The sequence below is a fragment of the Eschscholzia californica genome, unplaced genomic scaffold (assembly GCF_041429995.1).
Source record: "Eschscholzia californica isolate CP2 unplaced genomic scaffold, dmEscCali1.0.p SCAF_4, whole genome shotgun sequence".
Taxonomy (NCBI): Eukaryota; Viridiplantae; Streptophyta; class Magnoliopsida; order Ranunculales; family Papaveraceae; genus Eschscholzia; species Eschscholzia californica.
The window spans coordinates 18,882,144-18,905,919 of NW_028238461.1; the positions used below are offsets into that span (position 1 = coordinate 18,882,144).

Genomic DNA, 23,776 nt, shown 5'->3' on the forward strand with positions numbered 1-23,776 from the left:
CGAAATCTTCATTTCCAAAATGTCGACTATCTTAAATTATTTCAAAATCATTAGTTTGTAAGTGCTTTGCGAGTCAAAATCATCAAACCAACCCATCCATAATCAAAATCAACAATATAAACTTCATTGTAAAACCATCTCAGAAATAGGCATAATCAACGTTATAAACTCTATTGAAATCAACGGAATAATCATGCAATATGATCATTTATCCATCCACACATCATGATGCATCCACATCTCGTATACCTAGCGTGAATCTAGACGATAACACAAAAGGAAACAAGAGGTCTCCCTTACGTAGCGATTTAGGACTCTGTCCTCATTCGCTTGCCTCGAGCAACTCGCTCAACACTCGTTTCGAATCTCGTCGGAAAAAATCAAATAAAATAAACATAATTGTTGGGGTTTCCAACAAGGACCCTAAAATAAAGATCAAAAGAACAAAAATCGTGAACCACTTATAACCCAAATCGAACTCGCTTAACATTAGAAGAACCCATGCATGACTCTTTTCTTTGATTCAATCCAACCATAGTTTAGGGTCATTTCGATCATACCATACTTCTTTGGAAAAATGGTTCAACTTATAACATTTTATTATCAATTTGTTTCTCCTAATTTCAAGCACGACCCCTTCGAAAAAGACAAAATGTTTACAACAGCGCATCAATTTTCTGACCGTGCGTTGTGTGATTTAATGATCATTACCTCCTCGTCCGAACTCCAAATTACATATACTATACCATTTTGGAAACATAACATCCTAAGATACAAATTATTCTTTGAATAAATTCATCCAGATACTCAATCAACACAAAAATGCTCGACAAAAGATTGCATTGCACAGTTCGTTGTTTCTACTCAAATGAACTTAACTTCGCAAATTTTCTCATTCTTACTTTCCACCAAAATATTTATAACCTTAAGAATTGCCCACAATCACATGAACGTAGAAATTCCCAAACTATAAATCATAAACCCTAGAATTTTTATAACAAGCTATTAAATCACTTCGTTAAACTTGAAATCAATAAAAACAAGATTTTCCCTCTGAAATTCTACACAAATCTTCTCTTTGATCGAATTTTCTCTCGAACCCTAAACTCTCTTGAATGAAAATCAGGAACAACTAAATCTGGTCCGGTTTCTTCCCTTAACCAGACAAAAATTCAATTTAGTCCATGAATTTGGTTTGATTGCAAAAAAACATTGATTCCTTTTAGAAAACGGCAGGAGAAACTATAAAGCTATTGAGGTTCTCATTCCTAGGTGGCAAAATACCCAATTTTTGTGTCCCTAATGCAAATCTATAAAGTTATTTTATTTACTTACATGACTTTATTATTTTTGTAAAGAAATAATTAGTTATTTTGAAAATATACAAAAATTTTATTTCTATTGGTTTAAATCTATATAATAAAATAGAAGGGAAAATGTTGACTGAGATAAAGATCTTTTATTTATAAAGGATATTATGTGGAAGCCTTTCTCAAAATTTAAAATATATTCATTTTTTGAAAATAAAATAAGTTATTTTAAAAAAAAATAACTGTGTCCTTCCCAGAAATAAATAACTAATTTAAGAAAAAAAGAAACAAAAGATATTGGGTTAAAAAAAAAGAAATTGAAAGCTTTCTCTCTCAGTAAAATAATTAATTTAAGAAAAATGAAACAAAAGAAAATTAACAATAACTAAAATACCAAAAAATTAGGATATCTCTCGTCAAATTTGATGATACAACTCGAGATATACCCTAGTATTAAAAATGATAGTAAGTTGGACAATTCGAGATATATTAAGAGGAGAATATAGAGGTAAAGTGTCTTTGTGAGACACCTTTATTTAAATGCAAACATCATCTTATAGATCTAAATTGAATTTTTTTTTGAGAGAGTTTTCTCTGTCACTTTTGCATTTCTAATAACGAGTGCTACATTGGAGATGCTCTAGTTTCTAGGCTGTTGAGCAAACCTCAGATGTTCCCCACAAAAATAACAAACTCTTGATTGATATAATCCCTCTCGTGGCTAATTGTGCTTTCGATTTTCAAGAAATTTTGAGATCTATATAAATCTAAATCTTATTCCATTATTAAGAGTATTGGATTCAGTATCATGAGGTAATAATAACCTTAAAAGAAAACAATGTATCTAATAATTGTAACTTATTCCAAATGATTAGATGAGTTTTAGAGGAGATGTTTGAGACTGGCTAATATTGAATATCTCAAATACAATCCGAAATGCGATAGATTCACTTAGAAGATTTTGTACAGGCCATTAGTAGGCTTTATGAATTTGGGTGACGTGGAATACGTGTGGCCATTGTGCATGTCCAGTGTGGGCCTAGTTATGGTACCATATTAAAATTGAGGTTACTCAAGTCAAACCGAAGAGGATCATTGTATTATTCCCTTGGTTTAGTAAAGTTCCTCTTGAAATGTGAGATAGTCTCACAAGCTCATTACTTATAATTTGTATATATGTGTGTATATATATATATATATATATATATATATATATATATATATATATATGAGAGAGAGAGAGAGATGACAAAGTATTTGTACATATATCCAAATATCAAAGAAGACAAAAATCACACAAAGAAGTAGAATGATAAATCAACTCCCATGCAAAATGAACTCCAAATTTAAAAGGTTATCTAACATTCAGTTGAGATCTAACTCCTTGTCCATCTGCCCCACCCCAGTTCTGATTTCTTTTTCCCAAGTACACAACACACACCAACTCCCCTTCCCCACTTAACTACCTCAAAACCTAAATGGATGAGTGTGTGTATATGATGAGATCAAAAGATGTTAATCATACCCTTCTCTATAGTTAATAAAATAACTGAACTCTCATTCTTGTCTGAATCCCTTAAGTAATTTGTGTGGGTTTGAGAATGATGAGTCGGCTCCTTACAAGAGGACTCTTGCTACTACTCCAACTCATCCAAAACCCTAGAAGCCATCTTGAAACCGATTAGTTGATGGTTGATCTAGTTGTTGTGTTCTTCCATAGTTGCTAGGGCCCCAATTTAGTCCAATATCTTCTTGATGACTTTGTAAAGACAACTCTCCCCCACCTCTACCCGATGGAGACGATAAACCTAAAACTCGGCCAACTCTATCAGCTTCATGTGGGAAGATATGACCAAGAGGAGCACCAATGCAAGTGTAATTTGATTCACCGACACCGTTGATTAAGTAATCATTCATTAGATGATGCTGAGTGTATTGTGCTGGGAAAGTCGATACAAGGCGAGATGAGGGAGAGGATGTTGACGGTGATGGATAAAAATGATACGGTTGATGTGGTGGTGGCGGTGGTGGTGGTGGATGTGGAAGGATTGTAGGTGAAGAACCGGAAAATAGTCTTGTTGGGTAAATAGGTCGAAAAGCGGGCATTTGGTGAGCTGGGTCTCCTCCAGCTTGGTGATTAAAGTTAACGGTTGGGATCGGTCTTGCTCCGGTAAGGTTTGGATCTCTCAACCTGTTTTCTCAATCAAACACAAGGAAATAATAGCTTCTCATTTATCAACTTAACCACACTATATAGGAAGAAAATAGGCCAGAGATAATCAAATAGAACCCTAATCTTTCATTTAAATATAATTCCTTTATGGCATTAGGTTCAAACCAAGAGGTAGAATTTGTTGTGATTCTCTAATACTTAAGAGAGAGAAGAGAGAGAGAGAGAGAAAGAGAAAGAGAGGGTGAGAGAGAGAGAAAGGAAGAAGAAGAAGAAGCTATTAATGCTTACCCTAGATGAGGGCAGGTTTGAGCGGCTATAGATTCATTACTGAAGACCAACTGACGAGCACGATTCAATGTCTCTGTCTCTCTTTCTGACCACCACCCCCACAAAAACAAAAGTGAAAAAAAACATAAAAACATCACCCATCAAATCAAAAAAATCAAGATTTCCTCAACAACCCACCAAGAATTTCAGCATCAAGAAGACATGACTAACTATTTATGTCTTTCCCTCAATGGCCTACTACCTAGCTAGCTAGGGTTTCATAGCAATAACTAGAAACTTGAAAAAAGTTGTCTTTCTTTAATCAAACAAAAAATACTACTTATAACAGCTGGTAGAGTTAGTATATAGTTAGTAGGTGCTATAAATGAGAGAACTTACCTTGACGATGGCGATTCATGTGGCCGCCTAAAGCTTGAGATTTGCAGAACTTTAAAGAACAAAACCTGCACTCATATACTTTACCACTCTCATCTTTCCCATCCTTCCCTCTTCCACCACCACCACCACCACCTCCACCACCGCCACCATTCCTCTTTTTCCTACTGTTAAACCCTGTAACATCAACAACAAAAAAACAGCCCACCAACCATTTAAAGAAACTAACATGACAAGACTAATCCTCAAAGACAAATTTAAAAAACCCTAGCTAGTTAACAACATGACCATCTCTTTATTGGGTCCCAAATATCAAAAAGAAGAAAAACAAAGGAAAAACTAATCTTTTTTTCTAAATTGAAATGAACAAACTTTTTTTTTTTTTCTTTTCCTCTCTTTTACACTTCTGATCTTCAACTTCTTTACAAAACCTAAAAATGTTAAAGTATAAAAAACATAAAGAACAATAAGGGTTTCGTTCGGCCTTCTCTATCGATCTTTCTTATCTTTATAGGTAAAGTGATATCATACTTGTATCTGAAGCATCTGTTGTTGCAAGTGAACTCTCTAGCTCAAAGACTACTTGTTTCCCGACGTCTCTTCCGTATTCCTCCGGCAAGTTGTTTAGGTCTAAAGGGTTGCTCTCATCTGATCTCCTGCAAATAATCATAATAAAAATAAAAAAAGGAGAGAGATTTAGTTAATGGGTAAGAGAGGATGAGAAGATCACACTAGCTTTGTTTTTGTGGGTTTTGGTGAGGAAGATGATATAGATGAACTTACATGGTACTTAGACAGAGAAAGACAGTGGGGAGAAAATAAAAAAAAAGTATTAGGTTGAAGGAAGAACTTCAGATAGATAATAAAAAAGCTTGTGAAATTATAACACTTGAGTTTAAGACTGCAAAATATAGAGGGCTAGTTTGAGTGCAGCTGGGGATGAGAGCTTGGAAGTTCTCTATCAGTTCTCTCTGCCAGGCTGTCTGGTGCCCTAAACTACTCATCTCTCTTTTTGTAATTTAAAGGGCACCATTAGAGAGGTCGTCTAGTCTCGTGACCAAGAAAGAGGACGAGAGAGAGAGAGAGAGAGGGTTAAGATCCAGCAGATTTGTATTGTTTAGTGAGAAGGAAGAATGAGAGAGACATTGCCTATTGTTTTTTGTCCTTCCAAGGGGGGAATAGGTTCCTTTGCCCTACTACTAGCTAGGTATATCTCACAAGTACTCATGAGTAGTGTTAAACCATTTTTGAGTTTCATTTCATAAAAATAAAGAAAATGAAAAAAGAAAATCATAAACCATAGATTACCCAAAATTCACATGAAATGCCCACAACCCTTAGTTGGACTGGTAACAAGTTTAGTCTTCCGCCTTAGAGGTCGAGGACTCAAGGCACGCTGACAATTTCGAAAAAAAAATTCACATGAAATTATTTTAGACGGTCAAAATTTACAGGTCATCTTTCTCTCTATGATAAATTTTTTTATATCTAATTGAGATGGTTGAAAATCATGACGGCGCGTTACCAATTTTGATCTATGTTTAACCTTGATTTTCTACGACTCTATCATTTTTTAAAGAATAATTTTTTAAGAGAATATTAAGATTTAAGAAATGGGTGTATGATCACTACCCACCATGAAATGTCCATGTCTTTTTAATTTTGACATGTACATCTTCTTCCTTCTCAATGGACTGCTTTCTCAATAATGCAAATGCTTACTTATACACTTGAGGACAATCACGACAAACCAAACCCTATAACAATGCTGCCCTAGTTACTATGTTAAGAAAGGCATGCTTTGCATGCATGACTTCATAACCCTAAAGTCATCTTCTAGCTTAAGCCTCGTACTACCCCCTGCCCTGTGCTTGTCATTGATATGGAAGTATTATACATTTCTTGTCTTGCATGGACGCATTGGAGATTAAGTCACTATTCACACCTAGTAGCTATATTAATTTCTCTCAATAGTACTGATGAATCGAACTGTAGACCGGACAATTATATTGCTAAGTGAATATCACAAATTAGCTCAACCACGATTAAGAGGTGGCGTGGCTTAAAACCTAACGATCCAACTTCCAACTATGATCGGTGTAATATGGGTGATTTTGGGTACATATATTTACAGAAAATTTTGTCAAAACCCCCTAATTTAAACTTTTTTAAGTTAAAAAAAAAATTTATTTTTTTGTTCACAAACTCAAAATTTATATTTGTTTTATGAAAACCCCAAATATTTGTATTTTGTTTGAGAAAAATTAAATATTTTTTGGAAAGCTGTTGCAAAATGCTACAGAGCAGTCGCAAGGTGTTGCAAACTAAAAAGGTACCTAGGAAGCTAAAAACAAATAAAAAATTGACTGATCGTTTTTTCACCAAAACAAAAAATTTATAGGGAGTTTTGACCAAATTTATTCGATGTAAATGATGAGGTTATGTTCTAGAGAGTGAGATAAACAATATAGTTTGTTGAGTTTTGGGTTACACCAAATTTTTATTTTAGTCGGTTTGGGCTTGCTTGGTCCATCCAATAGGCTTTAAGGGTTTTAGTGGATTGTTTTCGTAGTTTTAAGTCTGGAAAAAAACAAGCATATATGTAAGGGTTATTTAGATATTACCCCTCATTTATTTAGCGATATTAGGGCTACATCCCAAAATGAAAATATGTATGGTGTTGACCCTCATTTTCGATTTTTCCGTTAAATATCAGTTAAGTGGTTCAAGTGCTAACCACATGTCTGACTTATGACCAAATGCCCTTCATAAAACATTTAGGTTATTTAGACATAACCTCCAACTATTTACTGCTATTAGGACTACGCCCTCAAAACAAAAATATGTTTAGGGTTAGACTCCCATTCTTGTTTTTTTTTCATTAAATACCATTAAATAGTTCGTTTGCGGTTTCGTATTCCTCTAATTTTTATAAGCATTCAGATATGATGGAAAATTCATCCGAATCTAACAGTATAAGAATCTAAGATCTCAAATTGCATTGTCTACAGAAAGTGATTGGTCACTGAACTCGAAGTTAGTCCGAGAACCCTCCGAATAAACCAGAAATGTCAAGGAAAATAGGTTACCCGAAGTCCTAGATGGGTTCGACCCGTCTGGCTAGATATATTAGATAGGTCTCGATTGGAAATATATAAAAAAAAGGCTTACCCTAATACTATATGGCCGTCCAGTCAGTTTGGTTGATTAAAGAGAACAGAAAAGATCTCAGATATATAATTGTTAGATACAAAGTATAATCCTTAGTTAGTTTTAGATTTGTTACTTATAATATAAAAAAACTCATGCATGTGGTTGGCACGCGAACCACTTTTCTGATGTTTGAAGAAAAAATCTAGAGTGGAAGTCAACTACAGACATATTTTCATTTTAGAGGTGTAATCCTAAAATTGCTAAATAACTGGGGGTAATGTCTAAGTAAAAGTACATATCCCGTAAAGGGTCTTTTTGTCATAAGTCACACATGTGGTTGGCACGTGAACCACTTAACTGATATTTAAGAGAAAAATCGAGAATGGAAGTCAACGCCATATATATTTTCATTTGAGGGTGTAATCCTAATATCGCTAAATAGTTGGGGGATCAATGTCTAAATAACCCATATATAATTGTTAGATAGAAAGTCTAATCCTTAGTTAGTTTTAGATTTGTTACTTATAATATTAAAAAACTTATGCATATGGTTGGCATGCGAACCACTTTACTGATGTTTGACGGAAAAATCGAGAGTGGAAGTCAACTATAGACATATTTTCATTTTGGAGATGTAGTCTTAAAATTACTAAATAACTGGGCGCCAATGTCTAAGTAAAACTACATATCCTGTAAAGGGTATTTTTGTTAGAAGTCACACATGTGGTTGGCAGGTGAACCACTTAACTAATATTTAACGAAAATATCGAGAACGGGGATCACGCCATATATATTTTCATTTTGAGGGTGTAGTCCTAATATCGCTAAAAAGTTGGGCGTCAATATCTAAATAACCCTAAATAGTATGTAAGACTCCTTTTTTTTATATTCATGATATTGCATACATCTTTATGGACTCCACTTGAACATTATTTTAGATATATTGTTGATCTATACATGCTCAAAAACGTGATTTAGAAGTTATTATCAGAACATGTGAAACAAAACTTTGAGTACACCGAGTTCTTTTACGGTGATTCTACTTAAATTACGCTTGTATAATTTGTGCACAAAACTAGTGTTATTTTACACATGAATCGTTGTATATGTGTAAACTGAAAATGAAAAATGTCCAACACCAAGAAGGCAAGAAACAAAGAACTGTAGATGAGGAAGATGCTAAAGAAGTCAATAGAAAGAGTAAACTGATCTAACCAAGAAAGACATAACAAATTGATCCTTTTTTCTTCTCTACAAACACAAGTTCTTTTCTTGGGAAAAGTTCAATTTCAATTAAATTCAGCCAGGAAGCATTTTCTTCCAGTCACCATTTCACAGTGAAAAAGTAGGTGATTTATATTAATTCACTTTCCTCTTTTCCCATACTACAATGTTGCCCTAGTACACAACTTCTAGAATGCTTTTAAGGGTTTTTGTGACACATGTTCAATCTCAATAAAAATTCCACTTTTAACTACAACTTCTCTTCTGATCTAATTGTATTCATTCCCAAGCTTTAAGTAAACAAAAAAAAATGTTGTGTTCGGATAAAGGAATCATGAATCCACAGTTCATGAGTCTTTTCGATTGTAAGTCAAATAGATTTTTTCTGGGTTATTTAGTAGCCAATAAGACTTCTAATATTTATAATTATTTGAATTTTTTACGCTTATTTAAAAAGAAATTAAAGAAAAAAAATTTCAAAACCCGTTCGTTTTTCCGTCAAATATCGTTTTCTTCGAGAACCATCTATTTTTCTCGAATTTGGTTCTTCATAAATATTTTTTTTTTCAGAAATCATATTTTTCCGAAAATTATTTTTTTTTTCCGCAATAATTTTTTCCAAAAACCGTTTTTACATAAATTGATTTTTTCCGAAAAACGTTTTATTTTTTTTCGTAAATCATTTTTCACCAAAACTTCTGGAGCAGCTTTTTTTTCCCGAAAACCGTTCTTTCAGATAACTGTTATTCCCCGAAAAACAATATTTTTCCGAAAACTGTACTTTTTTAGAACGGGAATTTGGCCAAAACTCCCTAAGAAATTATGACTTTGGTTAAAAAGGATTCATCAAAGTTTTTTAGGCTTCACCTCCCTGATGGCAATTATGTAAATTTCAATTTCAGTAAAAAGACCAACCTAACCCCAGTCTAAGAAAATACCTTGCAAAACACCTTGCACTGCCTTGCAAACACTTTGCACTGCCTTGCAAAGCCTTGCAAACACCTTGCAGAGCCTTGCAAACACCTTGCATGGTTTGCAAACACTTTGCACTGCCTTGCAAAGCCTTGCAAACACCTTGCAGAGCCTTGCAAACACCTTGTATGGTTTTTGCAAACACCTTGCATGGTTTTTGCAAACAAATTGCAGAGCCTTGCGAACACCTTGCAGAGCCTTGCAAAAACTTTGCAGAGCCTTGCGAACACCTTGCATGACTTTTGCAAATACCTTGCGAACACCTTGCATAGCCTTGCAAAGCTTTGCAAATACCTTGCAGAGCCTTGCAAACACCTTGCAGAGCTTTGCAAACACCTTGCAATGCCATGCAAATGGTTTGCAAATTAGTTTTTGAATTGATTTAACATGAAATTTGTTCAAATTATTATATATTGTCTAATAGAATGTTGTATCGAAAAACTAGCTAAAACCCCTACAAATTCATAATAGTCATTTTATAAGCTCTAGCACCATCATTTTACATTTCTTCGAAAAACTTCCAAAGCTTTCATGAAATTCTCAATTTGAACATAAATACCAATCATGATTGTCCAAGAAAAAATATTTCTCATAGGCATTTCATCTAGCAATTTTATAGCTATTTCAACCTACCTAAGTCTTGTATAACCAATTAACGTTGCATTCCAAGCAACAACATCTCTTTCTAGCATTTTATCAAACACATTGCATGCATCAACTATACTTTCACAACTTCCATGTAAATCCAACAAATAAGTTTGAACATAAACATCAAAACTAACAAATTGTCATCTATCATTCATAACTCAATCAAAATAAAGCAATGAAGAAGTTGGATTATACCCTACACTATCAAATTCTCCTTCCATTGAAAGTATATATAACTTTCTCTCTCTAGAATTTAGAACCAAAAACTAAATCAAACCCCTTAAAAACCTCTTCAAACAACAAGCAAATAGATTAAATCACCAAAACCTAAAAACATCAACCTATCTTATAGCCAAAATCAATTCAAACCCCAGAAATTCTAATCGGCGTCGACAATCCAACTTGGTTCGTTCATGAGAAAAACTCAAGTTCCTAATTTTTTAGTTACATTATTACTAGGTATTTCTAATTGAATGAAGGGTATTTTTGACTCTTAAAAAGTTGGTGCTTTTAAAAATGTCCTTCAAGCCTATTTTTATAACTTACTTGGGGCCTAGCTAGTAAAAAAGATGGTTTGTCTTTTTAACAAAAAAATACAAGAAATTGGGCCGGAGCCCCAATTTCCTGTTATTAGAAAACCTATATTTTGAGAAAAAAATTTTTTGAGAAAAAACGGTTTCTCTGGGGAAAACAGTTTTCGCAAAAAAAACTATTTCAGGCAAAACTGTGGTTTTCGCGAAAATAGGTTTTGGAAAAAAATGGTTTTTTACAAAAATTTGTTTAAGAATCAACAGTTTCTGAAAAAAACGATTCTCTAGAAAAAGGTTATCGGGGAAAAAAGGTTTTCAGGAATAAGTGGTTTTCGGGAAAAAGCTATTATAGGGGAAAGTGGTTTTCGGAAAAAAAAAATCGATTTTGAAGAAAAAATTGTTTTTCGGGGAAAAATGATTTTCGAGAAAGATCGATTTTAGGGAGATAACGGTTTTTGGGAACAAAAAAGTTTTCTGATTTTGAGGGGAAAGCGGTTTTTGATTAAAAACAATTTTTTGGGAAAAATCTCAAGAAAAATTTTGGATAAGTGGTTTTCGGGAAGAATCGATTTTGGAGAAAAATGTTTTGAATAAATAAACGAATTTTGAAAAAAAAAACACGATTTTCTGAGGAAAAAAATAATTCCAAAGAAAGGTTTTCGGGGAAAAAAGGAGTATGAAATTCTTTTGGGTGTATTACTCCAAAACCCTACCATTATGGAGTAGGGTGGGATTTTGTTCCAATACAAATTTTTGACTTAAGGATCCTTGGGATTCAAGAGTCCTAATCAAACGGACTAAAGAACCATGGTAGGAATAACCAAACACCCCATATAGTTTATTTCTTAAAAGGAAAATAAAATTTAGATTTTTGTCCAAAAATTTAAACCTAATAGTAGATTTGAGCCACTAGAAAAATAATAAACATTTAGTCCAAAATAAAATAAAATAAAAATCGACATTTAGTCCAAAAACTCAATCCCCATACCAAAACACAAATTCCCATAATACACATTTTCACGTAATACCTATATTAACCTTCTATATAAAGGTTTCAAAAAAAAAATTCAATCACAATCCCCAAAAATCTCTCTCTCTTCTCAAATAACCGCTTGAGTCCTTGCCCTCCACCACTTTCTCTCTCTAAAATCAACTTTCCAAGAAATGCATGAAATCGTACAATCTTCATCTTAAACAAGAGTTTGTCCATTAGATTTATTCCCAAAATTGTTGTAACTTTCCTTCTTCCATTACCTTCATCATCATCATCATCTTAACTATAGCTATGTTAGTGAAAAAATGTGAATCTTCAATCGTCATCTTCTTCCTGGTTAAGACTTTGTTTGCAAGAAGTTTTCTACATCACTTTTTCATCCTCTTTAAACAAAGGAATCGAAAATCAAAATGTTTCAGTCGAAAAATTTGAAAAACTTCTTTTTTTGACATTAGGTGTACAAAATAGTGTTTACAACAATTTTGTGTTGAGCTTTGTCGAAATACTACAAGAGTTTGATCGAAATCTTTAGAAATTTTGAAATAGTTAAGAAAAATTAGAAGGTTAAAGAAAAACCTGCTTGATTGATCGTCTTCTTCTTGATTTCTTCATGATATCTTTTTAACTTCTTGATTTCAAGGGTTTCAAATTTTAAGAGTTATTTTAGAAGTGAAGAAGAAGAAGAAATTAGGGTTTTTCATTAAAAAGAAGTAGAAGAAGAAAGTGCCAATGAAGAAGAAGAAAGGGAATGGGATTTGACGTTTTTAAGAATATAATTACAATATCACCCCAAATATGACACCCCTTCCCTCATTTTCGCAAGCCCTGCGGGGGCCACTAACACTTCGACCGGCCGCCTTTAAACCTGATTCCTGATTATGTTTTTTATTTTTTTAAGATTATGTTATTAGTTAACCCCAACACATTTTTAAGTGAAAATAGCCCCTTAAACTAACATAATGGTTACAACTAATCTAATTTACCTCCTAAACTAACTATTTTACTGCAGATTAGCTCCTAACCTAACTGTTTTAGGGTTATTAGAGTTGAGTAATTCAACTTATCCCCTAACTTAACTATTTATTGCATATTAGGCACCTAAGATACTAACCATTCATACTAAACAAACGTAACAAGAATTTTAGCATTTTCGTAGATTGTAAAATTTTCACACATACCTAAGTATTTCCACTTTTGGCCCAGTAGAAATCTCCACTGAGAAAAAGAGTTTTATTCCTTGCTTCAAATCATAGATGTTTCTTTATTGCTAAGTCTATGTTTATTTAGATTTTCATTCTTTTTACCCTGTTCAGGATTTCATCTCCATCTTCTTTCCTTGGTTAACAAGGGTTTAAGGTTTTTATATTAATGTTTTTCTTTTTATGATTCGTATTCATCTTCACATTCAGCTTCATCTTCTTTTCGTTTTCATATCCAACTTCTTTTGGTTCTATATTTTTGTTGATATTTTTTCGCAACATTATAGTTGTCTAAACAGACTAGTCATTTTAATATATGTCGCATACAAAACAAATTTTCTATCAACCCTTTTCTGTATTTTGCTATTAATAAACATGCTGACGCAAGTGTGTTCTGTATCATGCTTTTCCATAGTTTGTCTTTCGAAAATGTTTATCCACACATAATTATAATAATGGTGATATATTGGGATTCCCATTAGTATCTCTGATAAATTTCTGATCTTATTATGTATTTTGCTCTATACAAAATTCCAGATGCACAAAAGATTTTATTTATGATGAAAAACAAGATTAGCTTAAAATTGAAACATAATACCAAAAAGTATGTTTTGTAGTGTATTATTTATCTTGGTGACAATTTAAAAAAATGTTTTATCAAATACAATATGCATGTTATATACAACATTATAAAAAACTGATTCAAAGAAATTAATTTTGTCTACCAAAATTGACTTTCTATTTTTTCAATATATATCTTAATATGTTGTGTCACGCAGAATCCACTTTTATGTAACAAATCAGTACATGCGTCAAACATTTTAGGAGTAGCTCATAAAACATGCATTATGTTTTGCATTTTTAGTTTTTGTTTCTGACATCATAAATCATTATATGTGCAGGCTCAGTAATCGTGATAGATTTTGCTTCGCAAGCATCTACTTCACAACATTATATGACATTTGTATTTATAATTTTGACCTTTAATAGACAAATTAGAAAATTTGTAACTGTTCTTTATAGCAACTGTCTATCGGCCAAGAGCATCACGGAAAGCCTTGATTCCTCCGAAGAATAGTTGTCTTATATGAGTAAATACCGGGTCCCACGACTCAAATACTGGATGTGTATCGCTCTTTTGCAAATCAGTAGTTGCTTTGGGCATATTATTGTTACATGAAATGGTTTAACTTGATAATTTATAATTTATCTTGGTAGCAATTGCATGTATATCGTCTATGAGCATCGCAGAAACCCTTCACTCCACCCGAGAATATTGACGTTACATGAGTAAATATGGGGCCCGAAGACTCCGATATTAGTTGTTTGTTCCTATTTTGTGAGTCACCCACTGTTTTCTCACTGTCCCTAGAATTTAAGTCTGCAAGTGAACAAAAATCAGTACAAATAAAAGGAATATCGGTAACAAACTGTGATATGCACAAGGCAATAAGGAAATGCACAGACGTGTGACTGAACGTAACAACAATGTGAATGGTCAACAATTAAATGTTAGAATCAAAACAATACGATCAGTGGCGAGGTCAGAAAATTTTATGAGTGGAGGCACTTTTTTTGTTATAGTTAGTGAAAGAATTCCATAGTATACGATCAGGCTAGAATCAAAAAATAAAATTTCAACAAAATTTTATTTATAGTTTAGATATTAATTTTGATGTACAACAAGTAATAATTTTCTCATCAATATAGTTTGGGATCTTTCCCCCAACTGCATTCCCAAAAAATATTGAAATAAAAAACAAAGGAAGGGATGAAGAGATAGTGGTGAAGATTAAGAAAACGATGGTGGAGATGATGAAGAGCAAGTCATTGTAATGGAAAAAAATAAAGATAAACTTTTCTTTCTAATAACATGTTTACCATAACAAACGTAAAAAAACAATCTTGAAGTCCAAAATACAAGTCACTAAAAAATCAGACATAATCAAAATTAAGGGAGTTATTTAGAAAATTCATCATCTCTACGAAGTCGTTTTATTAAGTTGGTCACTTTGAGGAGGCCAAAATTGAATTAGTTCAATTAATAAGAACCAATTTTAGACCAAATATGCACTTTATAAAGTATTTTCAATAAGCAGTCATGATGCAGGGGCACCCGGCGTAGACACTTTTACCGTGGACCTAACGGCCACGTAGGCCAACCGGCCATATTGATTAGTTTAAGACAGAGTCCTAGTTTAGTAAGATTCATAATGAATCTAGGTTTAGGAAGTTGCATTATTTCAGTATTTCTATTATTTAGGAAAGTCCAGTTTGAGTCTATCTAGGAAAGTCCAATATCATATAAAAGGATGTCCAGTCTGTCTTTATGATTCATTTTGAAGAGAAAAACCAATTGAGTTTAATCAAGTTTATAGTTATTTCGAGTTATTTATTCGTTCTTTTATTGTTCTTCGTTTACTTTTATTATCTTCTTTTAATTCCGCTGCGTTCTACATCATGTGGTATTCAGAGCCACCAAAATTTTGGGCTAGTAATTCTGAAAAAAAATTTCCAGACCAGTTAAATCCGTATGAATCGTATTCTATTCGTCAAGATGATTATATTCAATCAGATTATACTCATCAAGGGATAACGAATCGATGTTTATGTGCGTCATGTTTGTACGAGAATAAGAATTCGTACGATTATCATTGGAATCCGGGAGAAACAGTACGAGAAAACTCATCACACCCTCCACCTTCTTATTATCCGACCAAAACCGAACCACCACCATCACCACCACCTCCGTACTCTTATACACCACCTTCATACTCGTATACACCACCACCATACTCACTATCGTGTTCACCACCTCTAGTATCAACTTCGCTACCACCACCACCACCACCACCACCACAACAGTCTTCTTTTTTAGAAACGCGTCAATCGAACTATTATACACCACAACCGTCTCCTTATCATTACCAATCGTCACCACCACCAATATCTTATACACCAACACCTCCATCTTATTACTATTCCACGTTATATTCACCATCACCTCCATCTCTTTCTTGTCATACACCATATTCACCGCCACCTCCATCTTCTTATTATTCTACATCTCAGCAAGAAGCAGAATGGGAGAACACTGAAAGAGGCCTCTTCTCCGTGTCACAGTTGGAACAATCGATCAACAACAACACAATTCAACAACTTCCAGAGCTCAAGAACAACTTTAACGGTATGCTCCCTAATCCTGGTCCTACAATTCCCCCCTCAACACCACTTCTACTCCACTTATCATCACATCGGAAACACTACTACCAACACCATAATCACAACTTTCAAAACCAAGTTACCATAATCTTCCCTCTACAACCTATAACCTACTCTTCACCATCACAAATACCAACACAACCCACCATCACTAGTACTGGATCTAGGGTTTCTACATTTATCAAACATGAAATTTCTATAGAAGATGATGATTTGAAGAAGCCCATGCGTGCGATGAGTCTAGTTCAAAAGGAAGAAGACGAATCTTGTAAAGGTATTGATAACAAAGTGGGTTTGGTAACAGCAGAAAATAAAGAGTATGATTTACATATAAATCTACCCCAACCATTGATTGTAGCAAAACTTACTCAATTCAATGATTCACCTCTTCAAGAAATAGTCGATTTCTTCTATTCTTCCACGGAAGAAAACGAGTTGAAGTCAGCAATCAAAGAAGGTGGTGTCAAGATTAGTACAAATAGCTCAATTGAATGTGAACAAGGTGGTCTAATCACCCAAATTAGTGATTCAATTGTAGATTCTGATGGTTCTTCCATCCAAGAAGATGCTTTGAAGCCAAAATTCACTGGAAAAGGTAAGATTTCTTTTTCTTCTGATTCAGAATATGGGGTCACAACGAATTTAACTATCCCTGAAACCCATGACTCAAATGTTCTAGAACAGCGAGAAATTTTCTTACACATCACAGAGCCACATAAAGAAATTTCTCATGATAATTTTGTATCCTTGAAAGGTTTGAAAAGAAATTTTACTGATGATAATTTTATTGTGGTAGACACAAAAGAAAATTTAGAAAAAGCTTGTAACTTGATTCCACAATCTCATAATCTCATTGAGGTGCATAGTAATGGTTCAAGAAGATCAGTGGAATCCCAATTTGTTGAGTACTTAGAAACTTGTGTTAACCAATTCAATGTTCGACCACATTTTACTGAAACTGTGGTTCATGATGAATTCGATATTAATATTGGGTTTTGGAGAGTAAGGACTATTAGATTGAAGGAAGTTTTATCGTGTTACAAGTATATTTGTCATTATTTAGTCGTTGCTACAGGCGAAAATGTAGAAGGATTCGTGCCGAAAATTGAAGGAATGGAAAATTTAATAGGGACTATTATTCATCCAAGTTTGTATGGCAGTGGGAACCTTTTTTGTGAGAAGGAAGTTTTGGTTCTTGGTTGTGGGAATTCAGGAATGGCAGATTGCTTATATCTTTGCAATTTTAATGGTAGTCCATCCCTTGTGGTTAGAAACACATCAGAACGCGGTCTTCGTCGACCCAAACTCGGTCATTTAGAGCTCAAAAGAGTTTCAGGCAAAACTCATGTTTTGGAGGTTGGAGCATTAGACAAAATCAAAGCTGGGGACATCACGAGTGTGGTAGCATCGGAATTGCTCGTCGTCGCATTGTTCAAGTTTCTTACGCCATTGGTGTTATTGATATCTCTGACGTGTTCGATGCTATATCCCTTAGAAATATCGACGAGTTAGGTATTCTCGCAATATTACCTTTTGTGATATGGGAAACTTCGGCCGACAATTATTCTTGTCAGATGTTGGTTCGGAAAGTAATTCAAATTCCGAGTTTTAATCAAGTTAGAGTATATAGACTACATGAAGATGAACGTGGGAAAGTAAATTTTGCGTGGCATATCTACACTACATCGTTCAATATCGATATCTCAGTTAGCGTTGGTTATGTTTATACTTTGGCTATTGATGAAGTATATTGGAGATTCGTTACAATTACTCTTACTTCACACTTGTTCATAGTACTTCACGCGTTCTTGAACATTGTAAAGTGGTTGAGTCTACCGTGGGAAGATGGTGAGATAAATGTTGTTAATTCACTTATGTTAGTTTGGCGTGACTCATTGCAACATGAGGATACTGTTGGTGATTTCTTGCAAATTAGTATCCTTCACTTCTCATGCTAACTTCGTTCGAAGTGGGAATTACGAATCGCCATGACGGAATTTAGAGTATACGGGTGGCTCACATTGTTTCCTTCATCAAAACGGTTCGGGACGAACCTCGTGGGAGAAGGGGAAGCTGATGCAGGGGCACCCGGCGTGGACACTTTTACCGTGGACCTAACGGCCACGTAGGCCAACCGGCCATATTGATTAGTTTAAGACAGAGTCCTAGTTTAGTAAGATTCATAATGAATCTAGGTTTAGGAAGTTGCATTATTTCAGTATTTCTATTATTTAGGAAAGTCCAGTTTGAGTCTATCTAGGAAAGTCCAATATCCTATAAAAGGATGTGCAGTCTGTCTTTATGATTCATGTTGAAGAGAAAAACCAATTGAGTTTAATCAAGTTTATAGTTATTTCGAGTTATTTATTTGTTCTTTTATTGTTCTTCGTTTACTTTTATTATCTTCTTTTAATTCCGCTGCGTTCTACATCAAGTCGTCTTAAACCAAACAATCCTTTCAACTAACGTAAATGGTAGACATTCTACGAAAAAAGTGTAACTAGTGGAAATTCAAGAAAAAAAAGGTGTTGTGTGTGGGTCGATTCCAAGACCTCCACAGTGTAATCCAAGCGTTTCACCACTTGAGCTAGAGAAGAATTCTATTTAAAATGTGGAACTATAGATACATAATATAGTGACAAAGGCACATACGAGTCACATTAGGGTCGTGGGGGCACGCGCCCCCACAGGCCCCTATGTGGGCTCGCCCCTGTGCAAAATATATATTGTTTAAGTGTTGCGATGTACATGTCCATGTCTGCTTCAAGTAGACACATTGATGTGATGAAATTACGTTTTTTACAACAGTTAAGGCAATCTATCACCACAAGTGCCTTATGCTCACACGACAAGTGTTTGATATGAAAATTCACATTTATGTAATTAACAAACAAATTGTGTTGCCTGCAAATAAATGAATGCTTCAACCATTGTGTTTTATGTTTGATATCATTGAAGCAAAGTTGCAAACATAATATTATTAGATCTAAAAAAGATTGTGTTTAATGGATACATTGAGCATTTACATGTTTGTTCAGATAATAACTGTTTGTGTTCGGGATTAATTGTTTATGCTCCAAGCGTGTAATATAGGGATATTTAGTGTTACGGTCAAAGAAAAGTATCAATATTAGCATTTGGGTCAAAAGTTTGTCCGTTATAGGATCTGGGTCACAAACTAACCGTTCACCCAGTTGACTAAAGACGACTGTTAATAACCGTTAGTCTATGACCCAAATGCTAATGCCGGTACTTTACGTTGAGCCTAAGACTAAATATCTCAGAAGTATATTAATCAATCTATCAGAACTACAATTTATTTCAAAAACATAAATGTTCATCGAATTCAATATCTCGATCGTAGAGGGAACATGCTTTATTCTGCACTTAATGCGAGTCTTCAAATCGTTGCGTCTTTCTGATGCGAAAATTGTTGTACTAGTGCTTCAAAATATGAGATTATTTCCCCTACTAATTCTCTAGATCACTTTCTCTTTGATCTCATGGCACCCATCTTTGGTATCGTAACTCTCTTTACTTTCTAAAATATTTTTCTCAAATATTACATGGACTTAATTTTCTTCCGAGTGTTTGATATAGTTTCCTTCTAAGAATCTCATCGGACGAGTTCTTACGACTATTTCCTTGATAAACTGAAGGGGCCTATGTCAAGCAGTAAATTCGTTGGAGTGACCTATGCTAACACAACTTGTCTTTCTACCAACGGTAAGTTGGCGGTGTCTATAACACTCTACTGGCGAGTTCGTCGGTCAGGTTTGTGTCTTTCACAGCGCTAACGATGGTGGAAGCGCTAGCTTAGGACTAAGCTCCACTCTATTTCTGACAAGTTCTCAAATCTGACAAGTTCTCTGTCAAAGTAGGTACACTCGTGAAATCCACACATCTTTCACCAATTTCCCTTAAGATGCCCATGTTCCAATGATTAAAAGGTAAAGTTAGCGTTAGGGTCAATGAACAGAGTTTATGTTGCACTTTTTATGACAACGTAGAAAACATAAATGGGAGAGAGAGAAACACGAAGGAAGTATCAAAATATGTACGAAAACTTGTCAGAAATAAATAGAGTTGTCAACCACAAATGAGGAAGTGATGATAAAAAGAAACGAAAGTTATAACATATAGAAAATCAAAATATCAACATTTTATCTGAAGCAAACGAGAAACAAGATGAAGTTGAAAATGAAGAAAGATGGAAAATTAGAAGTTGAACGTGGAAGTTAGAAGTTGAAAATGATAATGAAGTTATAAGTTGAAGATGTTAATAATTAAGTTATAAGTTTTGAATATGATTAATGAAGTTATAAATGGTATATGAAGAACTTGTTGGTATTTTGGGAGAATAGGGATGACAACAAACTAAGATGAAGATGAAGAGGAGCTAACCAACTCCGGCAATATGTTTTGGGGAGTGATTACAACTCCGGTCAGAAACGTGGAGCGAGAATATTTATTTTTGGGATGAAGGCATAAGAAAGTTGTAGATTATTTATAAATACATATAATTAGAATTAATCTACAACTTTCTTATGCATTTATAAATACCGAAGTTCATATTTTGTTAAGTGGGAATGAATATTTATAATAGTAAAGTGAGAATGAATATTTATAATAGTAAAGAGTTCGTCATCTGTTTCTTCCCTAATTAATTTTATTTCCTCAATTTATAAAGCACTTACATATTCAAAATACCAAAAGAATTAAGTGGGAAAGGGTGTTTTTTTACGTTTTACACACAACATTTGATCTCATATCAACTATTTTTCTAAGTTTGCAGCGGTACACTGAGTACCCATTATTTTATGAGCATATATGTATATATATATATATATAAGAATTTTTACACAATACATATTGAATTTCTTTTTTTGGTGAAGACCCTATTGAATTTTATACCTATAAGAATTCATGCGCCGGAAAGATATCATGTAAAAAATAATTTATAGGAACGATCACCATCATAGTGCTAGCTCAGTTTATATTTTAGAAAAAATTATTGAAAACAACATCTTAATCAGGATATAAACTTTTTGGCCCAAACTACACAATTACTTTTTTTTTTTTTTTTTTTGGAAGTCGACTACGATCTACGTAAGTCGTTACATTTGGCACTTGATACATCATAGATGTGATAAACTCGATAACCGCGCACTCAAACACTAACAGAACCGGGCCTATAGCCCAACAAGACATGGCCTAAAGCCCAACAACATTATTTACACCCTAATAACCCCAATTCAAATAACCAAAGATTCCACCTTCTCTGGGATTCGAACCTGGGACCTCCAGGGATTTCTGGAGTTTATGTCAACACCTTGGAACCACTTGGGCTACCAACTGTTGACAAACTACACAATTACTGTATCATTAGATTCATACCTGTCTCTTGTACAAAATAGACAACATTTGTGTTATACTAAATACTAATAAAATTCTGGTTTGTAAAGAAAAGAATTCAAATTACAAGACTACCAGAGGAAAAGCTAAAATACACTGGGATTGAACCTTAAAATAGTGAAAAGAAATTTATTCATGTTATAGTTTTTTTTTTTGGTGAACATTATTCATGTTATAGTTGGTGGTGTTAAATAATTAGTTAGGACTGGAACTCCCAACCCATAATGAAGTGTACAAAAGGAAATTTTACATAAGAGAGGATACACATAAAGGAAAGATATGATATACGAGAAATGTAAAAATATCTCAAAGGATATTCTCAAGATTCTTACTTGGGTTTGACTCTAACCGAGTCACACCAATTCACAGTCGTTATGAGAATAGTCTCACATGGGAGAGTGGGTATCTAACAACCAAGAATATAATGTCTAAGTCATGTCCACTGCTTGTAAATTGATTTTGAATTGGTGACCACAAACGTAACATGATATCAGATCTAGGCCCACATGCACGCGAAAGCTTAAAAGTCACACGTGTTTCACTTCACCCGAAAAGACTCACGTGCTAGGCTCAAAAGAATCTCACACGCGAGGAGGCGTGTGAGAACAGTCCCACATGGGAGAATTGGTATCTAGTAACCAAGAATATAATGTCTAAGTCCTCTCCACTTATTGTCAATGACTTTGAGTTGAATGACGACAAATCTAACCGCTCTCGAACTAAATTACAAATTAGAACGTTTTAATTAGGCTTTGAGCCAATTATAATCTTCCCTACTCTAAAAAAAATTTATCTGTCGTCTTGTCGTGAAATTATGTGGGTTGTGTCAACTTTTTGTGTTTCTTAAATCATGTTGACTTGGATAATGGAAGGCCGATTAATTGTGGGTTGCTTTTTTCTTATTGATGGATCACACCTGAACGAAGAGAGAGAGAGAGAGAGAGAAAGGTTACTCCTGTCAGGTTTGAAGTTATGTATGATGATTGAGGACTTACTGGCTTAGCAATAAGGCCAAATTAATTATATATATTTGTCTTGAATGAAATAATTAATTAAGAGTAAGGAGACTGTTTAAAGCTGTTGCATGCAATGCCTAAGTCTATATATTAGGGTTTTTATCTATAGCTAAAAGCAGGTTAAGATCACAGTGTTTTACTGAAAAATGGGAAGCAAAATCAGGGTAGGGTGAAAGTTGACGGCTATTAACTCTAAACATAAATAATGAAATAAAAAGGAGTATTCTTCTTATGTTTAAAGCTGCATGGCTAAGTATGTGCCTATACAGTAAACAGTTGAACAAATATGTATAAAGTTTAGATTCATTTATTACTTCAAACATCCATGTTTTTTTTTCTTTTTCCTAGTTTAGTAATTCATCATCAATCATCTCAGTCCCGATTTCAGAAGAAAAGAATTTAATTGACTGAACTAAGGAGTACACCTAGCTAAGAGTTTAAGTGATTAATAAGTGTTGTCTACTCAATCCATGTTATTGGTTGGTAGAAATTATATCTTGAAACTTCCAGCAAGCCCAACTTGTGAGAGTTTGGAATCCTAAATTTAAATTTTGGGAGCCCAACCCTCGCCCCCCCAACTCTAAGCCGAGAGTCCATAGGTTGGACTCTCAGCTCAAGCCGTTCGAGACCCCAACTGTTAAATTGGGCTGGATCACTAATTTAAGGGGTTCACTCCAAAAAATTTTTATCCGATGTTCTCTATTATTTTTCATCTCTTCTTCTCTATCCATTCAAGCTTGATCAAATTTTTCTTTTTATTCATCGGTTAATCCAAACACTGATTTCAATGATAACGATAGTTTTTTGGATAAATTTAATATAAGAGATCGAGTTGATTTAGCAAATGATGAAATCGAAGAAACGTTTTATTTTTCTGAAAAACGGAACTCAACAGTTACTGCTAAGCATTATAGTCAACCTGGTGATGTTGTGATCCAGTTATGTACATATCGCAACAGATGTAAATGTTGGAAATGATAAAAAAAAATGAAGTACTTTTTGGAGCAAAGTTTCCAAACACTTCAATGACCGTACAAATTAAACTCGTGTTGTGAAGGGTCTTAAGTGTCGTTATGGCGAGATTAACAAGCAATGTTCGAATTTTTTGGTTATTTGGCCATGTTACAAATAAACTCGAAAAACAGAGAAAAGATGATGATCAGGTAATTACTAAATTATTTCATTTTGTAGACTTGTGTCTTTATTTTTTTTTATTTGAAATCAGTATTAACTTCTAATATTTGATTTTGCAGTTGA

General features: G+C 34.0%; 2 protein-coding genes across 2 annotated transcripts; one reads left to right on the forward strand and one right to left on the reverse strand.

Annotated features, from left to right (window-relative positions):
• Positions 1-2,556: 2,556 nt before the first annotated feature.
• LOC147543414 (zinc finger protein JAGGED-like) lies at positions 2,557-5,364 on the reverse strand. The gene is made up of 5 exons (XM_086638006.1): positions 4,930-5,364; positions 4,678-4,802; positions 4,150-4,323; positions 3,772-3,856; positions 2,557-3,501 (listed from the first exon to the last, which is right to left on the reverse strand). Coding segments are annotated over exons 1-5 (918 nt in total). The 5' UTR covers positions 4,932-5,364; the 3' UTR covers positions 2,557-2,969.
• A 9,962-nt stretch (positions 5,365-15,326) lies between these two features.
• Positions 15,327-18,513, forward strand: LOC147543415 (uncharacterized). Its single transcript, XM_086635429.1, has one exon. It carries the CDS (start codon positions 15,327-15,329, stop codon positions 17,598-17,600), a length of 2,274 nt encoding a protein of 757 aa, XP_086491555.1. The 3' UTR covers positions 17,601-18,513.
• Positions 18,514-23,776: the final 5,263 nt, after the last annotated feature.